This window comes from Styela clava, chromosome 8 (assembly GCF_964204865.1).
Source record: "Styela clava chromosome 8, kaStyClav1.hap1.2, whole genome shotgun sequence".
Lineage (NCBI taxonomy): Eukaryota > Metazoa > Chordata > Ascidiacea > Stolidobranchia > Styelidae > Styela > Styela clava.
The window spans coordinates 17089508-17112832 of NC_135257.1; the positions used below are offsets into that span (position 1 = coordinate 17089508).

The window sequence follows — 23325 nt, forward strand, 5'->3', positions numbered from 1 at the left end:
ATTGGGATTTCACATTTTCTTTTTCAAATGATAAATTCATTAGTGTTTTCATTTTATGAATTACTCTTTTCTAGTTTGTGAAGGTGGACAGTAACCGTATCTTGTTTTCATGCTGGGTCTCGTTCCGTTGAAACGTTGCTAATTTATTGGACACGTTTAGTGGCCATAGCGATCGTTTCAAAATTTTGTTATTATTGTTATTTTCTTTCGTCATTATCATTAAAAAATCGCTTTTCTCTTCGAATACTGGACCAATTGCTTTGGAAAATTCAGGGGTTCAAGATTGATTTTTTTGCCAGAGGGCTATTACTTTCATTTAATCCTGAATTTTCTATGAATCTTATGAGATCTAATATTTCATGCAAAATTGCGCTGTATTAATTTTTAATTATGGGAACACGGTTTTCAATTCGCCAAGCGTGACGACTGACTGTGAAAATTCTTGCGACTGAAAACCCGGAACTTTTTGAGGGTGCGGTACCGGTAACGTCAAAGGTAAACCCTGCTTCGCTCTAGTCCACGTGTCCATATATTTTAGGGGTGCTCTCTTGTTTACACTGAAAATATTCTAGTCGGGCGTCGCACTTGGTTGTTCAATCACAATTTTCCGTTTCAATTACATGTCGTTCTAATTAAAATAAAAGAGTTTGTGAGAGCCTACCTATATTCCCGTCAGAACATCAAATAATACAAATACACCATATGTTAGAAAAATCAGCAGACATTGATATAAAATAAATACTATGTATTTCTGGAAAAGATACATATTCCAAGGAGTCAAGTTTGGAGTAGTAAGCTGACCAAGCATGATAGGAAATGATTAACATCTACTTTATTTTGAACAAATATTTTGCTCCCTGTATGTAATTCAACGAAAAATCTGTTCGGTTTCTCTATCTTGAATTTCTATTTAATTGTTGATTGATTGATTTTACACAGCTTTGTCAAGATAGGCTTTTTGACAACATAATTTTATAAATAATTTTATTTTCAAAAACATGAAAGCTTTCAATTCTGGGAACAAATACCATTTGTCTTTTCACTCCTATTGACGCAAAAAAAATAGAATATATATACCATAATATATGTGTGAGAAATGTATTTTATTCAAAAATATTCATAAATATGTTGAAAAAAGTGCTACAATAGGTGTAGATAGGATGTTGATAAGTTATTGCTAGTTAAAGTATCAGGCGAGCGGTAAGCATTGTATACAATCGACATTTCTCGTTTTATTGTCCAACGCACCCTTTCGTAATGTCGAGGATTAATTTGTCAGTCATTCAGCTCATGCTAATTTGAATTTTAAAATGAAATAGTTTGTAATCGCTTAACACAACTGCGACTTCCACATCAAATGTTTAATAATGTCAGTAAATATCAAGATATATATACACATATATATATATGTATTCCCGGGGAAAGTAGAGTAGTGAAGCCTGCGGTTAAAGTTGGCCAAGTATGAATGATAAATATCCCGATAATGATGCTTATTTTAAACATACTCCCTGATGTCTGATAAACGGTTCAACGGAATCTAGTTGTTTTGATTCCTCTCCCACAGAGTTGAAATTATTTATTAAATCAGTAAATGATGATAGATGTTACACAGTCTACCAATATCAATTTCCCAAAATATACTTTCTTCTTTCATCGAGACATCTGTTTTTTTAACAACGCCTCACGAGAAAAATTCGACAGAGAGAAAAACAATTGCTCTTTCACAAAACGCGATCCAAAGCACTTTATGATCATTTGGTTGAATCCTGGCTAGCATATCGATTGAACCTAGGAAAAATTAGAAGAAGAAAAAATTAACTCAAAGGTAAATTGTCAGTTATTTGTTTTTACTGCTTTGTTTTTTGACGTTGCTACCTTTTTTTATGAAGCAATTATCACTTTTGCTCCGAATAAAGCTCGAGGCAAGCAGTTACTAATACTTATTATTGGACTAAGATATACTTCAAATACTCGAGCTAATTTCAGTCCGATTTCAATTAATTGTACCAAATTTATTGCATTTTGTTTAGTGGACAAACGGGCGTTTTTAGATATTTTCGACTTTAGGTGTAGTTGCATTAGAACTACAGTTTTACTAAACCTTTGCGCGGACCCCTTCATAGATTGGTACTCCTGAAGTATGTGAACCAATATGGCGGATACAGAACGTAGCATGTGTAGCAGGTTAGGGTTAGGCCACAATTTCAGTTACAAATACTACGGTAGTCACTTGGCTAGTCCCGAACTCGTAATAGAACTAAAATGAGGGAAAATTGAAATAAAATTAGGGCCTATCCTGGTACATATACTACGTTCCGGTGTCCGCCATCTTGGTTCATTTATTTCGCGAGTTCCCATAGATTAGCCCGACTTCTCTTCCAGTTCATGGGAATATTTTTAGTTCAGTATTTTTCTAATGTTTCTTCGTTTAAATTACGGCGAATTAGATCAGCAAAGGGGCTGGTACAATAGCGTTAGCTAATCTAATCTATCATAATAAAAACACAAAATAAAACAAAATTAGTAGTGAGGCAATATTCTAAATATTCCCCAAATATCAACATTTGATTGCTTTCTAATTTTTTTTCCTATTTTATTAAATTTGCTAATTTTAATTTTTTCTCCATTAATCGAGTCATTGTGTTTCGAATTTTGCAGTTTCACACAGAAATGGCTCCCATAAAAGTTTTTCAACTTCTCTTCTTTGCTTTGTACGTTGCTTACACGGCAAATGGAGTGAACCAACAACGTATTTGCATGCAGTATGTGCAACAAGATGACGCACAACCTGAACATAGTATGTATACCAGAATAGGGTTCAGGTTGTGCGTTATCTTGTTGCACATACTTCCGGAGTGCCGTTTATACTTGAGTGCGCATGTACGGGGTAATTGTACTAACATACATATTTTCCGTATTTTAGAGCGATTTCTCGTCCCTTCCACTCTTTGTGAAATTTTTCGCTTTTTGGTGAAATTTCCGGATCCACACAACCCAAGCGTATATTTCCCGTTGCTTCCGTTCTCTAGTGCAATTTCTTCTAAACATACTCTGAAATGAGTATTTCCCGTAATTTAAAGCGATTTGCCGTCGTTCCCGCATTTTAGATAAATTTTCACGTACATACACCCCCAAGCGTATATTTACCGTTGCTTTCGCTGTCTAGAACAATTTCCCCTAAACATACCCCAAAATGAATATTACCCGTACCTTAAAGTGATTTCCCGTCATTCCCGCTTTTTGTGAAATTTCCCGCTTTTTAGTGAAATTTCCCGTAGTTCCCGCATTTCAGTTTTCGCAATTTCCCGTCGTTCCCGCAGTTCCCGCATTTTAGTGCATTTCCCGTAGTTCTCGTCGTTCCCGTTTCCCGCATTTTAGGGTTGCCCAAAAATAACACAGTTTACAGGCATTCAAAAACTGATAAAAGTCCGATAAAACATTGAAATTTTCTGCAGTGTTTTCAATAAGACGATAACTGAACAGGAGTATCTTACATTCCATTTACTTTTCGGAATGAAATTGAAAATTGCCAATTTTTCGTCCTTTAATCTCCATCGATGATAAGCGACCACAAAATCGTAAAGGATTTTACCGCGTCAACTATTTATCAACAGTAGATCTGACTGACATTATCCAGATGTCCTCTAAATCTATAGCAGTGGTTTCAAACCTGGTTCCCGCTGATCCCTAGGGTTCCGCCAGCGCAGACCAGACATTACGCATGTTTACATTCCAATTCGAGAGTCTATATTATTATATGCATATCGAATAAATATACTATATATATTATATGATAGCAAATATTATCAAGTATAGCCATATTTAATTTCACATGGATTTCTCGAGCCTCTTGATCATATAACGTTTTATAGTCACTAATTTTTGAATTTTAATTTGTTAGAAGGCGCGATCTTGATGGCAGTGTCGTCATCGAGGGGTAAAAATTTCAGTTCGAAATCTCATGTGTTTTCAAAAGCATTTAGTTCCCTACACATTGGTAGATATCAGTGTCTGTTTGTACTGGGCGTCAACAAAGAATAATTGAAATTGAAAATTTCCTGTCTGGCGTGTGGATTATTTATTCTTTTGATGGTAAAATAACGTGAACTTGTAAAATATTTAACCGCATCTGATATTTGTCAACGCTCTGCCTGGCTGACAGTATTGAGATCTCTTTCTGAATGTATTCACCTACAGTATTCGGAATGTAATGAATAAGGTGGCGAAAAACATAGTTTGACCGATATTAATTATGGGTATGTGCCGAGACATTCAGGAAGTTAACACATACAATTGTATATATATCATATACATTACTCACATATACGAAAATAATTTATTCATTAGTCTAAATTTTTCGATTTATCACTTATTTCTGTTTACACATTTTACATCAATCAATTTTCTCAATGAGGAAATCATTTTTGTGTTTAAATTTACAAATTCTAACTTTGCCGTTAATCCACACTATTTCATTTTAATGAAAAATGACCTTTATATTTCAGGAATCCTTATTCCTCTAGACCAGGAAAACGAGGCGCAAAAGGCGATGTTGAGCAGGAGAAAAGGGATCGTCCGGAGAAGTTGATTATGGAAGAATGAACCGAGCAATTCAAGAAAATGTAGAAACCGGTAAGTTTCAGAATAATATCCACAAAATCTATCCGAAGTCGGATAATCTGGGTTCAGAAAAAGAAAAATTGAGGGTATACTTTAGACTAATCGCCTTTATTGGTATACAACAAACAAACAGACATCTTCATCAAGCGAAAAGAGTGCAGTTAAATTTGAATAAAAATTTCATCAAAATTGTTTGGTAATTTTAACGTTGTCGAGAAGACGAGTTTACGGTCGTTTTTCATAAATTTGTGTCGAAACTGTGACACAAATAAAAGATATTGTAAACGCAAGCTCCCGTTTTGAATAATTTATGATAGAGTTATCTGCTTGTACCAATAAAGGTTTTTCGAGCCATCTTTACATCTCAAACTTGAGATTACGCTAGCTTTATTACAACTAGGGTTCACACCCCAAAGATATTTTTTATATTTCTTCGATATGTATGCAACTATGTTTTTGATTAAGTCACAATAGGTGTTTAGTTAGTAGGCTGGGCCGTATAAAAGATTTCATTTAACTTTTCAGAATTCAATAGAGTGAACACGGGTTTGGTTGGAAGAATAAATAAAATGGAAGAAATGATTCAAAAAAAATGAATAACACTATGTCCGACCCTCGTGGGCTGGTGAAGTTACAAGGTACACTATCAAAAACAGCTATTTCTGACGAAGAAGCTGTGGCTTATGTCGAAATCGTAGGCTAATTGAAAGGGGGAAATAAACCTATGATGGCTATCATCACACTTTTCTTTATAAGATATACTCAAAAACAATTTTTTCATAAACAAAATGAACAATCTTCTAAATGAACAAATTTCTACGTAAAAGAGATGAATAATTTAATATGAAATTAGTGTTTATAAAAATGTTTGAAATTGTTTAAAAAGAAATAAAGCATTAAGCTAAAAGCGAAACGAACATAAATATTAAAGTTGTAAGTGGCCACAGCTTTACTAGGAACCACATGTTATGTCATTCGAGCGACAAAACTCTAGCAGTTGGCAGATGCGTGATGCATTCTTAAGTCTCCAATGTCAGAAAAAAAGGATAGTTCAACGGAAAATTTTGCATTATTTTTCTGCAGGACTTTGCCCCGTACATTATCGCAATCATTGCTTCTGGTCAGTAGTGCATTCAACATATGATACCAATATGGATGAAGCAAAAAGAATTTGTGGAGAAAACAATGGGCTTCCGGCGAATGTTTATAACGAGCAACATCTGAACGACTTGATGGATGATATTCGAAAAAAAGTATCAGGCTCTTTTGTGTACATATGGACAGGCATGACAGTCGATGTATCGGTAAGTAGTTTACCAGGAACATTTTCCGCAACACGATGTAATAAATTTTATGTTTATTTTTTTTAATTAGAATTTGGTACGATTCTAATGTCAAATTACATCTTATGGGTAGGATTTCTAAATTAAATCGTTTTACATACTTTGAAATTTGTATTTAACAGACGAATGCAGTTCGCATGAGAGACCTCACTGCGGCTGCGTTTGTCAAATGGTTGAACAGTGGATTTCCAGACAGAGGAGAATCAGGTTTGTATATCTACGTTACTACTGACGCATCATCCAGCAGCCAAGGAATGGGGAACAATCCACCTGCATACAAATATCACGGCGTCATTTGTGAAAAATAGAATACAATGTATTCGAGATGTCTTTATATTTGAATCATATTTCAAACTCTGTATTTTGGGAAACATATTTTTGACAATGTTTCAATTAGTTTTCACGATAAGCCATTTCCTATTATATCGCATGAAAAACTATCTATACTGGTGATCTGAAGACATTTGTGTTCCGCCACACGAATAAACCTTTTTTACCGCATTTATCTTTTCTGGTATAATTATGAAAATCCTTCGTTACTTTCTAAACTTCACACTCTACACGGAGTATTGAAAAAGGTTCCCACTGATAATGAGAAAATTTTAGGTATACTTGACATGAATGTATGGTTAATATATATGACATGACTTATTTCCAAGACTAGGTTGTTTTCTGATTTTTGCTCGTACCAAGGACTTAAACAAGCAGGCGCTTGTTTCTAAGAAGCCACTAGATTTATAAATGCCGGTTTTATCAATTTCGTTTTGATATCACCGAAAACATATATTTGTTTTCCCCTCTGCAAATTAGCAAATCTACCGCAACAATTTTTCGTTTTTGCCCTGAAGTATTTTAACTCTATGTTAAATTCGGAATTCAGTTTACTCACGTAGTGTTTGCATATTCGTTTTCAAGTTTCTGTAAAAATGTCTTTCGGTTGATAGGCTGGAAATGAAAAATGAAAGGATCGGGATTGAAATATTTTGTAAAATAAATGCAGCAAGCCAATATACGAGAATATCGGTCAGGGACCGAAGACTTATCGATCGAAAGTTAGGGGATCCCCCAATACAGCGCTCTTACTCCATAGTGACACCTTGTGTCCCATCTCTAATTAATTAATACCTCGCTAATTATACGACATAATTCATCCAAATAGGCTTCTGGTACGACATATGATGAATGCACATGCAAAATCTGGAGCAGATTCAATCTCGCTTTCGTGAGATATCCCGTGCATCTAACAGACAGACAGACAAACAGACAGACGAATACCTATCAACATACTTACCGATTAAAATCGATAAGTAAAAATCAATTCGAACTAATAAAAGAAAGGTAAAACCAGTCTCAAACGTAATACACGCACTGAAGCCGAAGTTAAGGTCGAATTTATTATAATTTGTTCTTAAATATTGCAATTCCAATCACGACCAATCACGGCAAAACTTCTCTATATACTTACAATCAACTACGTTGATTTAATGATAATTATATGATATTGTTATTTTCTATTTTGTTCATAGTGCGGTGCGACATTGTTGAATCTATCGCTGAAATTCTTGCGCTCCAGAAGTGTGTCTACCGATATGGAGGTAACTAATTTTGTTCGCCTACTTTACATCAAGTTGTGTAAAGGGACTGAAACCTATGGGCAGCGGGTATATTCACTTGGCTAACACAGACACTGCCCGAACTCGTAATCGAACTAAAATAAGAAAAATCGGAATAAAAGTATGGCCCAACCCCAACCTTAACTTGGCACACACACTACTGGAGTACCGAATCAACTACTTTCATTTAATGCATGTGATATTACTATTTTTTATTTTGTTCATTTTGCGATGTTAAATCTATCACTGAAGGCTTGTATATATTTTTCGTGCTTTAATTACTTTTTGCTTCAATTTTGCATGTTATTAATACATAACACATATCACATAGCAATATATCTCTTGATTGGGATTTTGTCATGCGTGGCTTTTCAGTCTTTAGGAACAACGGAAAATTGAGCGAATTTCGGATAGTAATCATTAGCGATGATGCCATCGTTATTTAACAAAGTCATGTACACTCTGTTCACTCAGCATTCACTAAGTTGTATAAGTCATTATATGTTATGGATTGGTTTTTAACCAAGCTCTGAGTGGGATGTTCATGGGTTCCTAGTCTTCAATTATCAAAATACTGATTATTAAATATTGATTCAAACTGTTTCTGAGAATTTTGATAAAGACCGTAAGCAAGCCGTAACCAAACTTCTTGAGAATAGGTTTAAGTATTTTCCAGTTCTGGAGAAATAGAAGTATCTAAGAATAAATGTACAAGACTGTAAGTACGAGCGTAGTCCGCGAGATGGCACAAAAGATATTTATTTAAATAAGAAACCAATGGAGCGTTTTGGCGACTCTATCCTCTGCAACTGTGATGACGCTCAATTAAATGACGTGCTTGTCAGGATGGGCTTAAATCGCGAGATTAACATTTATTAAACATTGTAGGGATCGATGATTTCGATAGATTGTAGATGGTCACATTGACGTAGTTTGATAAAATATGGCAACGATCGTGCACCTTATTTCGTCACTGTGATCTCTGTTACGTCGGTTATATCTCTTATATAGGCCATATTAGAAATGAAACACAAGGCTGGCCAAGGTTTAAGTAAGATTGAAAATCAGTGCCGTCACAGTCAGTGCCAAATCTTTGATGCCTTTTTAATAGAATATTATTGTTTGTTTCCTTCCAACATTCAGGGCCGAATCACTGTCGACCTTTGAAACAATGAATGAGTAATTACGTACTTCACATATTTATAATGCATTTATTACTATTGCCATTTCTGTTAATTGTGTATTTCAATTTAATAATCTGATAAATATGTCCCGTTTTAATGATCACTATGGTTCAAATTCCAAAAATAACGCAAATAGTTTTATCATTAAAATAAGCAATATTTAAATATATATGGCACCTCATCTGTAGTATATAGCGTCGAAATAAACAATCCTGTTCATGGAAGAAGATAAAATAGGTTTCATTATTTGTGTTCTGCTGTTTATAGGTTTATCAAACCTTATGTTTTAGACACAACAAGTTACGTATAGGATAAGTTAGGTATAGGTAATTTCAAGATCGAAAGATCCTTGTTTAAAAAAGAGATTGATAATCAGTGCTATCACATCCTGATTTTAATGTCACTTTGAACAGAATAGTATTGTTTGTTTACTTCCAACATTGAGGGCCGAATCATAGTCGACCTTTGAAACAATGAATGAGTAGATACGCTCTAAAAATATAATTCCGGTATTATTGTCGACATTTCTGTTAATTAATTATTTTAATTTCCTAGTTTAATAATCTGACAAATATTTCCAGTTTTATTAATCACTATGGTTCAAAATCCAAACATAAATAATTATATACATACGAAAATAGTGTCTAAGTATTCAAACAAGCAATATTTATATATAAATGGCGCCTCATCTGCAGTATATATCGCCGATATAAGCGTGCGTTCGGTTTTATTTGTTTTTCGTTATTTAGAGCAAGGTTTTCCAAACTTTTTGGGCCAGTGGACTCCTGTTTGGGAATCTTATTTTTGACGGACTTCCAAGTCTCCACCTGTCATCATATTGGTAAAGCTGGAAATGCTGCCTCGCACATCTATGTCGTTGCAATAGGCGATGCCATTTTAATTGCTTTTTCTGACAACAATTGATATTTGTCCGCAACGCCAACTAAAAAGATGCAATAGCTTGTAGATTGAAATGAATAATTAAAGATCGATCAGGCTCTTTTCATATCAATGCGAACCCCCACGGGTTCGCGAACCCCAGTTTTACGAAACCCTGGTTCGGAGGTTCATTAAACCAGCTAATTGTGTTTTTAGACGCGATAAGTTACGTTTACAGATATGAGTTTGCCCGACGAACTGGAAATTGCCAAAGTTTGCGCAGTAAGGCAAATTGGATGTCAGTTTACTCAAATTGCGATTCTATCTATTTCACATTTCTCAGCATAAAATCATGTGAAAAAGGCGACCGATGGAAGATGCTCATAGACTACTATATGCAGATGGTCTTACTGGTTGCAGATCATTACTACGCATTGGTCAGAAATAGGCGCGAACAGTGTGATTGATGGATCGACATGTTCTATTGCCGGATTAATCTATTCGGAGATATCTGAACTATATAAAATGTATTCATAGAATAGAAAGAGATAATGAGCCTTATCGCTGAGATACGATATATGTCGAACATTTCTTCGACATTTCATTGACTTTGCGATGGCCTCGGGCGCTCCCGTAGTATTTGAATCAAGATGGCGGACACCGGAACGTAGTGTGTGTACCAGGTTAGGGTTAGGCCATAATTTTATTCCAATTTTCCTCATTTTAGTTCTATCAAGAGTTCGAGGACTAGCCAAGTGACTTCCGTAGTATTTGTACCTAAAATTATGGCCTAACCTTAACCATACACATACACATACTACGTCCGGTGTCCGCCATATTGGTTCACATATTACGGGAGTAACGGTCTCATAACCCCGTTGCCAGAACCTAAGTACTATAGACTAGAGTGCGTACGTATTTTGAAGAATACTATTTTGTTATTTATTTTCATATTTCAGATGGATTCAAAAATAATGTTTGTTACTTTGCTGGTGACTTTGATATTATTGCCAGATGTCTCAGAGTAAGTGACAGTCATGAATTTTTGAATTGAATCTTTCCCAGGACCAATGAATCTACCATGAATTAAATTTTATTTTATTGATTCAATTTGAATAAAAAATAAATAATATAATATAGCTTATATAAAGCATTTGAGCTTTAGAAAAATAAAAAAAAACTTTACAGAGATTTGTCAATCAGTTTTATTAACTTTTTAATTATTAGCTAATAACAAGAACAACACCAATTTTGCACAACAATATTTACGTCAACTTCGTGTGTAGGAAACCCATTGCCAGTTGAAATATACGTTTATGTATGGCTCGTAGCCGACTATGTATGGGTTATTAAGATACATGACAGGATTAACATATTTATCCCGAGGGAGAGGAAAGTCGATAGGACGGCCTAATCATATGGCGAACCACAGCATCTCGTTCACTTACCAGTCCATGTCTGGTATGGGATTAGTTAGTTATTTGTTTTCCGGAAGAATGGCCTTGATGGTGGAGGAAGCCGTAACCGACCAGCGGAGCCACCCTGCGGCGGCGAGAAATCCAGCAATCCTCTCACACATAACTATCCCGCATGAGATTCGAACCTGCGAACCCACGCAGAGGAATCAGAGGTTCGGTGCGGTAATCAGCGTATTCCTAACGCTTAGCACGATGAGCCACAACGCCATTCCCGCTCGGGTGGAAAGAAAATTCACAAACTGAAGATTTCAAAAAAAACACTAGGCAGAGAAAGTACCACAGTGGGCACATCAGTGTAACTACGTCTTGAGTTAGATGTTGGAATGGTGCATGTAATATAACTCAACTATACGCATATACAGTCACCTAAGCACACGCAGTCACAGTTTCTTTGGGAAAAAATGTCCTTTCGTTTCTTTTTTCAAGGTATGTTGCAGCTTACTATGGACATAGACATGGCTACTACGGCTACAGTCGCAGAGAAAAAAGATCAACAGCTGAAGATGAGATTCGTACGTATTTTGTATAATTTAACATTGATTGGCTTAAAATTGACTATAGCAAATATTAACAAACTTATTGCCACGCTGCCATTTTCCATTCATGTACTGAACACTTGAACAGCAAATACAAAGTTGACGAGAGATTGTTTAACGTGATCGCTGAGTACTGTCGTTTTTACACATTTTACTATAAAAACGCATCAGCTTTTTATGACTATTGCACAAGTTTTTTAGAATATATTTTTGGATTTTAATAATTTAAATAAAAATTATCTAACTTTCTTTCTATTTTAGGCATTGACGACTTTATTGAAGAAAATCTCAATGACTTGTATGAACCGAACAATGAATAACAGATGAGGTCGAAGTTGGGGAATAAGTCTTTGTTATATATATTAGGTTGAAAATATATCGTAGAAATTATTCAGAAACCCTGCCCTAGCTATAAAACAAATACATATTATAACGATACTGAAAATTAGCACTGGTGACTTTTTGTAGAAAAAAAATGTGTTTTCCTGGGGTTGTAATATAGTAGTATAACCGATACTCCCGAAGTACGAGTATATGAACCAAGATGGCGGACACCGGAACGTAGTATGTATACCAGGTTAAGGTTAGGCCATATTTCCAGATACAAATACTACAGGATTCACTTGGCTAGTCCCCGGACTTGTAATAAAATAGGGACATTTGGAAAAAAAATTATGGCCCAACCCTAGCCTGATACACATACTACGTTCCGGTGTCCGCCATCTGGGTTCAAATACTTCGGGAGCAGCGTATTGCCTGATCTCTAGTGGGCGCTCCGTACTAATATGGCGCACAATCTGAACCCTAACCTGGTACGCATACTATGTTCAGGTTGTGCGCCATCTTGGTACACATACTTCGGGAGCACTCTTTAGTGGTGTTACGCGACGATCGGGTGATTATATGAGGCATTCCACGTAGTAGTGGAATCTAACAGGCTACTTTAGAATGTCCTCAATTTCCTATTTGTTCTCACTTTAACCAATTTCAAATTCGCCTTAATCGCGCGGTGAGGTAATGGTTTTTGGATGTCAGTTAGACATCGGTCGTACTCGAATAGAATTTGAACTCAGAGTGAAGAAAAACAACTAGGGTTTGCAAAGATTTCACTGAGGGAGTACACTTACATTGAGGGGATACGGCTTTTCATTCCACGTATTTTTATTGCGTCAGAAAGTTTACAGTCTGACGACTGCTTTTCGCGTCATTTTTATATTCTACCTGGTCATATTAGTCAGCAAAATTTTGCTTGGTTTGCACTCAGCGAGGCATATTTCAATCACTAGATGTCGAAATAAATAATAATGGTTCTCCTCATTCCTGTCACTAATTCGTTGTTCTCTTCATGATTGTGATTTAGTTAATTTTTTTGAAAGCTTCTTTGCTATATTTTCTACTTGAATTCGGGTGTCGCTGACTAGAGATGACTCATCGAGTCTTTCGCGACCCCCCATCAATTGCTATGAATCAATGTGTTTCCGTGTTTTGTTTATCGTGTGCGTTTGTTGCAAAAGTATTTTCTTTCCAAAAGTATCAAATTTTGAATATGAGGTGTTTCACCTAATTCAAAATGGCCAATCTATTCTGCTTGAGACGCGATAACTAAATTCAAAAAATTACGGAATGAGCGTAATTTTGAAAAATGCTCTATATTTTATCATGATATACCACGTAAAGAAAGAAGTGTTTATGGTCAATGCAAATCAACACGGCCGAATTATCACCGAGGGTATTTATGTTGAGGACGCTTCTGTGTCATTAGAGGGATTCACTTTGCCAGCTGACGATAGTTTGTCGATACACGTATTATCAACGTGATTTTTGAATAAAACATACTTTCGCCTATCATCTGGTATTTGTAGCTTATTGTTGGCTAGGTATTTCTGAGGTGAGGCTCGAGACTTGACAATTGTATAAAGACGGAAAAAGGTAAGACTTAAAAAGACAACCATTGGCAAAAAGGGTTGGCATGTGTTGTGGTGCTTGTTGCGTTACATACTATGATCATCATAGTATTTTCTCTAAATCCGCCTTTGTAGTGAGCAAATCGATGCAGAAAATGCATATTTCGATTGTTTTAACATTGTTTATCAGTGAAATAACAACAGAGACTGGAAAACAATAATTATGTAGTTGATTGGGATCAAGATATTAAAAACAGAAGATCAATGCTCAAATATATGGACACGAAGTTCAAAGGTTATATCGAAGTGTTCTAATGAATAAATAGATAATAGCAAACTTTGGGTAATAAACGTAACGTGAAGAAATTAAATAAAACGCGCCTCTATAAACAACAGAAAATAAAAAAAGACAACCTGTTTTTATTTTGTTATAGTTCCGTGCTTTACATGCTCATTACAGTGCTAGAATATAAAAAAGGATCACATTTACAATTTTATATTTGGTACAACAACAAAATACAAAAATATTATTAAATTTTCGAATTATTATCAACCGCGCATTCATTAGATCAACCATTAAAAGTAGGATAATTCAATTTGAACAGTTCCTTCAATTAGTAATTTAGGTACAGGAAATTGTGATGGATGGTATTTTGAATTTCTTGTATTCATGTTTGTAGGCAAGGGAAAACGAATTTGGTCAAGGTAAGAATGGTGAGGTAGGCTACATGTTTTTGGTTCGTTTATTTTAAGTTTTGGAGCAATTTCTTTCGCCAGGCAAAGTTGGATGTTGGAATGCTGTTTTATGCAAAAACAACACTACGCCCACTTGGACGAAAGTCGTCAGCATTGGGGTAAGTGAATGAAAACGAAATCTTGTGTCTCAACCTTTGTTGTTTTCAAAACAAAAAGGCCAACAATTGAATAGGACATTACTATTTTTGTGGTGTTTTTTGCGCTTTTGGTTCAAGCAAAGCTTTTTTAACACATTGGTTTAACCAGATTTGATTAGATGGCTTCATATAATGAGTCATATCTACCTGTATTTGAATTTTGTGTAGCAGGCACGTGGGCTATGGTTTCGTGAATTTTCTCGCCCTTTTCTATCTTAATCTTCTCTCTGATCCCCTTTTTTCGTGCCGCGAAGAAAGCTATTTCAGTTTTCCAAACACAACATGAAACAATGTTTGAACGTAATTCATTATCAAGTTTTAGCTTTCCTGTATTTCCGTGTATTATAATTTTTACACATTATTGCCATTTAATACTAATTCTTTCTTCGCCATGCAATTGCATGCTCAGTCTGATTCTCTTTAAACTTGTGAAAAAACCTCTATGTGAACAATTTATACAATCACTTCATAAGATTCAATCAGATTTACAAAAATTACGGATAAATATAATTCAACAAATTTTTACTAGGACTCCGCCGAAAACTGATGGGGAAATTTCCGAGTTTACAGAGTTTGTAATTGACAAAAGACGAGCAGAGATTTAAACGACATTTGAATTTGATGACCTGGTTCCGACAGACTATTTGTTAGGTTGTTGTGACCTGCTGTTTACGTTCAAAATGTTGTTGTGACCTGCTGTTTACGTTCAAAATGTATTTTTCCACTAGTGAATTTTTTTTTCTCAACTCCAGAATGTACAAGAATACCTAATCTAAATTTTTCTGATTATTGAAGTACATATAGAACAGTTCCGATTCAAAGCTTTGATTCTATCAACATCCATCTGCATACTTTCAGTTTCTATTTTTATACCGAAATTTTTTAAGATTTGTTCTATCTCCTACTTTGAAATATACAATGATAGATAAGACGAGTGTATTTAAACACAATTGAAAGTGAACAAAGTAGAACAATTTACAATACCAAATATAATTTAAAACAAAATTTTCTAGTCCTGGAAATGTTCTAAAATGAGATATTTTCAAGTGGAAAATTGTGCAGATGCATATTGTTTATGAGAATTACTTTTGGACATTTTGTTTAGTCATTCTGCTCATTGCAACTTGATTCTGGTTAATCTATCTCGAGATCAATAATATCGTGTATTTGTCACATTCGTGTCCGGTTTTGTGCTCATTGTCATTACACGTCTTACATGTTCATTACACGTCTGCATATTTCCCAATCATTTTTAATGCTTTCGTTTGGTTTATTTCTTGGATTTAATGGGTCAGTCGTGATGTATATTATATGAGGTAAATGCTGAAATAACCACATGATACACAAACCAAGTTTTTGACAAAATTGCATTTAAAATTGTGATGAATACATGGGCTATTCGTGATACACTGCAACTTGATTTTAGTTAATCAATCATGGGAACAATAATAATTGATTGCCTAATTATATTTGATTAATTGATTTGACATTGAAACGTAGCATAGTGTTCAATTTTATATTTGTCTCATTCGTTTCCGGTTTTGTGCCCATTGTCATGACACGTCTGCACATTTCCCATCATTTTAATGCTGTCATTTTGCACTTTTCTTCGATTCACGGGTTAATCGTGATGTACAGTATATAAGATAATAGCTAAAAATAACCACAAGAGACACAAGCCAAGTTTTTATAGAAATTTCATTCTGACATTGTGATGAATGCATTGGCTATTCGTGATACATTGTAGGATATGTGGATTGTGTTGCATGATCAGTGTTACTTTCACTCGTCGCAGACACATCCATTTTGTTCGGAATATTAGAATTTGAAAATTAGTTTTCTTGAAACTTTTCAAAAGTCATCAATATTAGATGCTATCGAATCTATTGCTAACAAACCAGTTGTTAGGACTAGTATGAGATGAGCCTAACGTTTATTTCTTTCAGTTGAAAGTTCGATTTCGAAGGTGACAGTTGGCTTTGTTGTTAAGCCGTATCTTCAGTTAAGTAGGATCCTAAATTTAATAAAATGCTTCTATGCAATTATATATCATACACAAATAATATGTAGTAGTTTCACTAATAGCGTTTTATTATTAAGTATTGTTGGCAGGGCCGGATTTGCCATTAGGCAAGCTAGGTTAGCCGAAGCCTAGAGGTCTCAAGCCTCAGAGGACTCTACATTCAATTCGGAACTATTATTCATTTCAAAGTTTTTAATTTTAAAAGATTGTTCCAGAGTATAACAGAATATATTTAATATTTTATAAAACAGACATTTGTTTTTTAATCAGGTTAATGATTCTTGTCGCAAAAACTTTCTATTTAGAAGATTGAAAAATGAAATACAGTCAAATACATAAATAAATTTGTCTCAATTTGAAAAAACTACTTTTTTGATTTAAAAAAACAAATACACCACTATAAAATAAATTAATTGAATAGTTTTTTTAATATCAATGCTTTTATTTTTAAAAAGGAAAATATATAGCCATACTGATTTATCAAAGCAACACCGAAACAAAAAAAAATGATTATATGTTTTTACTACTTTCGGATTTATTAATATTGAAGTCCCATATATTTTAAAAGATAAAATGATAATATTAATTATCACTAATGTTTATTTATTAGTATTAATCCATCTTACCCCCATCTCACGTATAGAAACGGGGCGGGAGTTGATGAATTGCATTTGCAGTTTTAAAAAGATTTAGGACTTAGTTTTTATGCATAGATAAAGCGTAATGGTAGGATTCAAAATTTACCAAATAAGATTGATAACCTCTGCCATATCTTCACCCCTTTTAGCCTTTACTATTTTCCTGATTTCAGATATATGGCATAGTAAAACGAAAATGTGTATTGTGTTTTTACACTTTAATAATGATATGGGAGCCAAATATAAGTTAATAATGGCCGCCAATAGAGATGAGTATTTGAGCAGACCAACAAAGTCTGCTGATATTCATCCTGATTTCCCAAATATTATTTGTGGAATTGACATGAAATCTGGTGTCGAAGGAGGAACTTGGCTCGGAGTTTCAAAATCTGGAAAATTTTCTGCGCTGACGAATGTGATGGCCCGATCCCCAGATCCTTCCAAACTACGAAAAGGAAAGTTAGTTATTGACTATTTGAAAGATGAAGTTGATCCTCTGGATTATTTAAAGTCACTGCAAGATAAGACACATAGAGAATTCAACATGCTTGCAGGGAAAATCGATTCATGTGGGAAAATCTGTCTTGGATACTATAGTAACTGGGATGGCAAGAGTCCAATGTTATTGACAGATGGAACCAATGTAGTAGCAGGCACAGCCCTGAATGGAAATTGGAGGAAAATTAAACACGGACGAAAAACTTTTGATGACATTATCGGAAAAAGTGCTTCTATGAATGTGGGTGATTTAACCAATTGCTTGTTGGAATCTTTATTATCTGATACAACCTCATTATATCCCGATGAACTTTTGGAAGAACAATGTTACGGAACTTTCAGTGATACAGTACTAGAAAAATATTGCTCTGTGATGATCAGTGGAATAACATTGTGTGGTACTAGGTCACAAACTATTGTTTTAATTGATGAAAACAATCAGATACATTTTACAGAAATGTCGCTAAATGGATATGATGCTGCAGATAGGACCGCCTGGTCGAAAAGTTCTTATTCATTCACTGCTATGATAACTGAACCTAACTCAAGTTAATTTTTGAAAGCTTTGAGATTTTAGTGACCGTGTGTAACTTCAATCAGTCTCTCTGTTTCTAAGCTCGTGAGCATAATCTTTGCTCTGAGCAAATCCCAAAAATTTTGCATTGTCTCTCAATATTATATTTGTGCAACTCTTGTGTATAGGTATTTATCTATAAATTTTCGCGAATAAACCAATCAGTGTAACACCTTTTTAAAACTTAATGTTGCGCTGAAGACTTTGTCTGATGTCAATAATTTAGCAGTCATTAAAAATATGAAGAAGAGCAAAGATAGAAAATCGCCACTGCCGAACTTTGCTAAAATAGCTAAATATATATTACATCGTAAAATAACTCTGTTTCGCCTATTTGGCCTTGCAGTTTAATGCACTCTGTTCTTATTGTATGTTACATAATGCGAGATACTATTTTTTACCAAAATGGTCTATTGAACAAACGCGACATATATATAGTTCAAATTTTTTATTTAATTTTATAGTTCTAACAGAAATGACTGTTAGCAAACTATACGCCGATTTTATTATATTCCTCGATCATTATAAACCTTGCGTTTACACGTAGCGGTTATTCTCAGCTTAGAAGTAAATAGAATGTAATCGAGGGGAATGGTCCAAATACTGACAAAAAAATTATTACTGATAGGTGAATTTATTATATTTAAGTTTTATAATATTTCAGTTTCAAGTCCATTGTTGTTTGGATAAATTAATATAGCCATATTATTTTCTTGACTTTTTCATAAAGTAAAAGCAACATTTGCGTAACAACTTTTTTTTCTAGATCGAAAGATATTATTATTTATTTTGAATTTAAGATGGTAGAATATTTCAAACACAGAAAAAATTCATTTCCTTCGGCCGTGTTGGATTATTTAATCTTCTTTCTTGGCTTCATGAGTTGGGTCGGATCGAACTTGCAACATCTCTTTTTCTTTATTTGAATAGCTATAAAAAGATATAACACGATAAAAAAAAATACGGTCCATGCTCCTTCTTACTTGGTTTCTACAATTGGCGAACCGTGCCAAGTCCTATGCTTCTAATCACAACATCGAATTCCCCCTTTGCTATGCAACTTTCTCAGGGGAGCGGTTATGGGCAAGATGAACTTCTACCGAACTTCTAGACGTTATTGGAAGGCCTGGGCTTGCGCTGATTACCGCAAGCACTCCAACTCACATAGGTATGGAAAAAAGGGTACGCTTGCTAAATCATTAAAAAGGTAAATTGCAGAGTTAGCAAGTCGACCTCAAAGAGGCCTAGTTGCTTTTACGGCGACTTCATTTGGTTACGGATTGATATATATACAATGTATTTCTGCTTTCACTTTAAATTATGGTGGTTCAATTTAGAAGGGCGTTACGTAGGCGGAACGAAAAAATCGAAAAGAGTCAATAAATAACAAAGCATCATACATCTGATTCGATGTTCAAACATATGTATGAAAATCGTCGCATGGAAGCGCAATCAGCTGAGTAAAACAAACAAACCGATAAACACTGCTGGGTGTCTCTTTACCAGGGGTGGGCAACTCCTGGCACGCGTGCCAAACTTGATTCATAGTGGTGTATTTTGTTTTTAAACTTAAGAGGTAGAGTTTTTTGAATTTAGACAAATTCATTTATTCGACCTATTTAAATTTTTAACCTTTCAAATGCAAAATATTTGTGACAAGAATCGATGAACTGATTACAAAAAAATGTCTGTTTCATAAATATTAAATATACTGTTTCATTCTGAAACGATTCTTTAAAATTTAAAAACGACTTTAAAATGAATAATATTTCTGAATTGAATGTAGACTCTTCTGAGTCTTGACGTTCGGCTAGCCTAGCTTGCCTAATGATAAATCCGGCCCTGTCAACAATATTTAATAATAAAACGCTATTAGTGAAACTACTACATATTATTTTTGTATTTCCTATAGGGCATAAAATATATTCTCATAGAAGTTTAGCATTTTGTCAAATTTTGGATGACCTACCCAAATGAAGACACGGCTTAATAACAAAGTCAACTACCGAATTCCAAATCAAACTTTCATCTGAAATATATGCTCATCTCATACTGGTCTCAACAACTGATTTGTTAGCAATAGATTTGATAGATCTAATAATGATGACTTTTAAAAAGCTTCAAGTAAACCAATTTTCAAAATCTGCTATTCGAAACAAAAAGTAATTCAGTATTTATAAGTAGATTTAGAGATTTTCACGCTCATTAGTAGCATTATCAACAGGGTGGTCCAAGGTTCTTGGCCTCGCGGGCCACATTATTATTTTTGTATTGTTCGCGGGCCACAATAGTGCCCGGGCCACAATAGTGCAATACCAAACAAACACTTCTATGGTCCAAACACATTGATCATTATTTGTCATTTATCAGGCTAAAACGTGCAAAAACCACCAAAAAAACTCACTAAAACGTGCAAAAACCTTACTATATCTTCACTTAGTGTAAGATTTCAAACTTTTCATAACGGAGAAAATGTCGTTATAGATTGTCACCGGCACAACTTGCAGACATATATATTAGGCGAGCATTATGGTATGGTATCCCATATCCAGTCAAAAAATCTGTTTGAAATGGTCAACTTTCTTTCCAAACTCATATTTACAAAATAACTGCAGATTGATTGATTACCGAATTTTACCAAATTTGGGATACAGGAGGATAATAACTAAATTTTTGTACTACTGTTTAAGCTGGTTGCAAAAAAGATCCGACAGAAATTATATTCAGTTAACATGCATAGCCAACCTAGGCTAATAGATTCCTTATTCGATTTTTAGTTTTCTTTGAAGCCTATTTTGTTAGCATATATTCCCGACCAGAAAATGAGAAAGCCAGATAACAATTTGGAATACCCAAGCACATAAATCAACTTCGCTAGCTGCTTCAGCTAGCCATAACACTACTTAATTCAGTGACAACAACCTATTTTTGGGTTATTTTCATGACGAAACAACTCCAAATGCGATTTTTTGTTTATCTTCGCGCAAATGCGTCGCGGGCCACAGATGATGACGCACGCGGTGGGCCTGGGTTGAGAAAACCCTGATTTAAATATTCCTACAACTGCGACGAGTCAAAGTAATACTGACCATGCAACACAATGACTCGTGAATTAATATCATACAGTGTATCATGAATAGCCAATGCATTCATCACAAGGTCAGGATGAAATTTCTTCAAAAACTTGGCTCGTGTTTCATGTGGTTATTTTCAGCATTTACCACATATATGTGCAGAATGGTGATGACGATGAGCATGAGAACAAAACCGACAACGAATGAGACAAATATAACAATTTGACACGATGTTACGTTTCAATGTCAAATCAATTAATCAAATATAATTAGGTTGCCTATGCATTTCATTCATCACAATGTTATAAAGCAATTTCGTCATATAATTGGCTTGTGTCTCATGTGGTTATTTCAGCATTTACGTTACATACTATACATCACGACTGACACATCAAATCCAAGAAATAGACCAAACGACAGCATTTAAAATGATAGGGAAATATGCAGACGTGTAATGACAATGAGCACAAAACCGGAAACGAATGTGACAAATATAACAATTTGCCACGACATTATCGATCTCAGGATTGATATGAGCAGAATGACTATGGCTAATATGTAAAAAAGTAATTCTCATAAACACATACGCATCTGCACGGTTTTTACGTGAAAATACCCCATTTTAGAACATTGTCAAGTCTCGAACTTTTGTTTTAAATTATATTTGGTATAGTAAATTGTTCTACTTTGTTCACTTTTGAATGAGTTTAAATACACTCGTCGTATCTATCATTGATTATTTTAAAGTGGGAGATGGAACAAATTCCTAAAAGTTTTTGTGTGAAACAGAAACTGAAAGTATGTGGATGGATGTTAAATAGAATCAAAGTTCAAATCAGAACAAGTTTAGAAAACAAATCAAACTAAAATTCCACTAGTGGGAAAATACATTTTAAACGTATACCGCAGGTCACAACATTATTTATATTGTTAACCTAACAAATAATCTATCGGAACCAGGTCTCAAATTCAATGGTCGTTAAAGTTGATGCGCCGAGTGTAGATGAAGTTCTAATATAGATATCCACTAATTCACAAAACGAGAATCTCTTCTCTCTGTTCCACTAAAATGAAAAAGACGATTACTTCTATCAACTTCGTTTTAACATACTTCAGTATTACCTTGAAAAATAACTTTGTATTGCCCATTCGACTCCCAGGTTGAAGCACACTGTTATAATTGTATGTTACATAATACGAGACACCATTTTTACCAAAATTGTTAATTGGACAAACCCAAAAAATAGTACAAATTCTTTTTTTTATTTCTATAGTTCTAGCAGCAATGACTGTCAGAAAACTGTATGCCAAATTTATTATATTTTTTGACGATTATAGACCTTATAGAGAGGAGAAAGAACACGCAAAAATTCTATCTAAGGCAGCGGTTCCCAAACTATGGGTCGCGACCGACTGGTGGGTCGCAAAAGGAATCCTCATGGGTCGTGAAAAGATGTGGAAAGCTGTGATTAATCATACTGGTTATTAGGATCGGTGGCGACTCGAATACGTAAATCTTCAAAAAACATAGGAAATTAAATTGAATTAAAATCCTAATGTGTAAAAATTTTCATTGCACGATCTTCTCAACGAACCAAATATTTGCTACACAAAGAATGACCATGTGGCTTTTTCACGCATAGCCGCATGCTATTCTCTTCATCTTATAAATGTGAATCTGGATTTTCAGCAATGGTTGGGATTAAAAGCAAATTTCGAAATAAACTGCAACTTTCGCATTCTTTACGTCTAAAACTATCTCGAGTTGAAATGAATGTTAAGTCTATTATGGAAAGTAGCAAGAAACAAGCTCATCCTTCTAACTAGCTTCACTAAAAATTTAATTTGAGAAAATAAATTTGTTTCCTCCACCAATGTTTTATTAATTTATTAAAGTTAAATGGGTCGCCATAAGCTGTGGTAGAAAATAGTGGGTCCCAACTCTAAAAGGTTTGGGTACCACTGATCATAAGGTATTATTCTCCACTTTATGCTTTATGTTGTGTTTTATACTCTGTTGCACTTTGATTGTTCAACTTATTGTTTGTTTATTTAAACAAAGCAATAA

General features: G+C 34.5%; 2 protein-coding genes and 1 long non-coding RNA gene across 3 annotated transcripts; all 3 read left to right on the forward strand.

Moving 5' to 3' along the window:
• The first annotated feature begins 1569 nt into the window (after window positions 1-1569).
• LOC120346406 (uncharacterized) lies at window positions 1570-7912 on the forward strand. The gene is made up of 5 exons (XM_078115467.1): window positions 1570-1825; window positions 4506-4632; window positions 5146-5258; window positions 5704-5924; window positions 6086-7912. Exons 3-5 carry the CDS (start codon window positions 5213-5215, stop codon window positions 6269-6271), a joined length of 453 nt encoding a protein of 150 aa, XP_077971593.1. The 5' UTR covers window positions 1570-1825; window positions 4506-4632; window positions 5146-5212; the 3' UTR covers window positions 6272-7912.
• A 1967-nt stretch (window positions 7913-9879) lies between these two features.
• On the forward strand, window positions 9880-12101 carry LOC120346101 (uncharacterized). The gene is made up of 4 exons (XR_005569950.2): window positions 9880-9921; window positions 10599-10663; window positions 11544-11629; window positions 11915-12101. It is a non-coding gene; the product is annotated as an uncharacterized LOC120346101 (long non-coding RNA).
• A 5201-nt stretch (window positions 12102-17302) lies between these two features.
• Window positions 17303-18173, forward strand: LOC144425901 (transport and Golgi organization 2 homolog). Its single transcript, XM_078115676.1, has one exon. The coding sequence runs from the start codon at window positions 17308-17310 to the stop codon at window positions 18160-18162; it is 855 nt and encodes a 284-aa protein (XP_077971802.1). The 5' UTR covers window positions 17303-17307; the 3' UTR covers window positions 18163-18173.
• Window positions 18174-23325: the final 5152 nt, after the last annotated feature.

Coding starts and splice junctions, on each gene's coding strand:
- LOC144425901 (XM_078115676.1), top strand. CDS start 17,308: ATGTGTATTGTGTTTTTACACTTTAATAATGATATGGGAGCCAAATAT.
- LOC120346406 (XM_078115467.1), top strand. CDS start 5,213: ATGAATAACACTATGTCCGACCCTCGTGGGCTGGTGAAGTTACAAG. Junction 5,259..5,703: donor TGGGCTGGTGAAGTTACAAG/GTACACTATCAA, acceptor ATTTTTCTGCAG/GACTTTGCCCCGTACATTAT. Junction 5,925..6,085: donor GCATGACAGTCGATGTATCG/GTAAGTAGTTTA, acceptor TGTATTTAACAG/ACGAATGCAGTTCGCATGAG.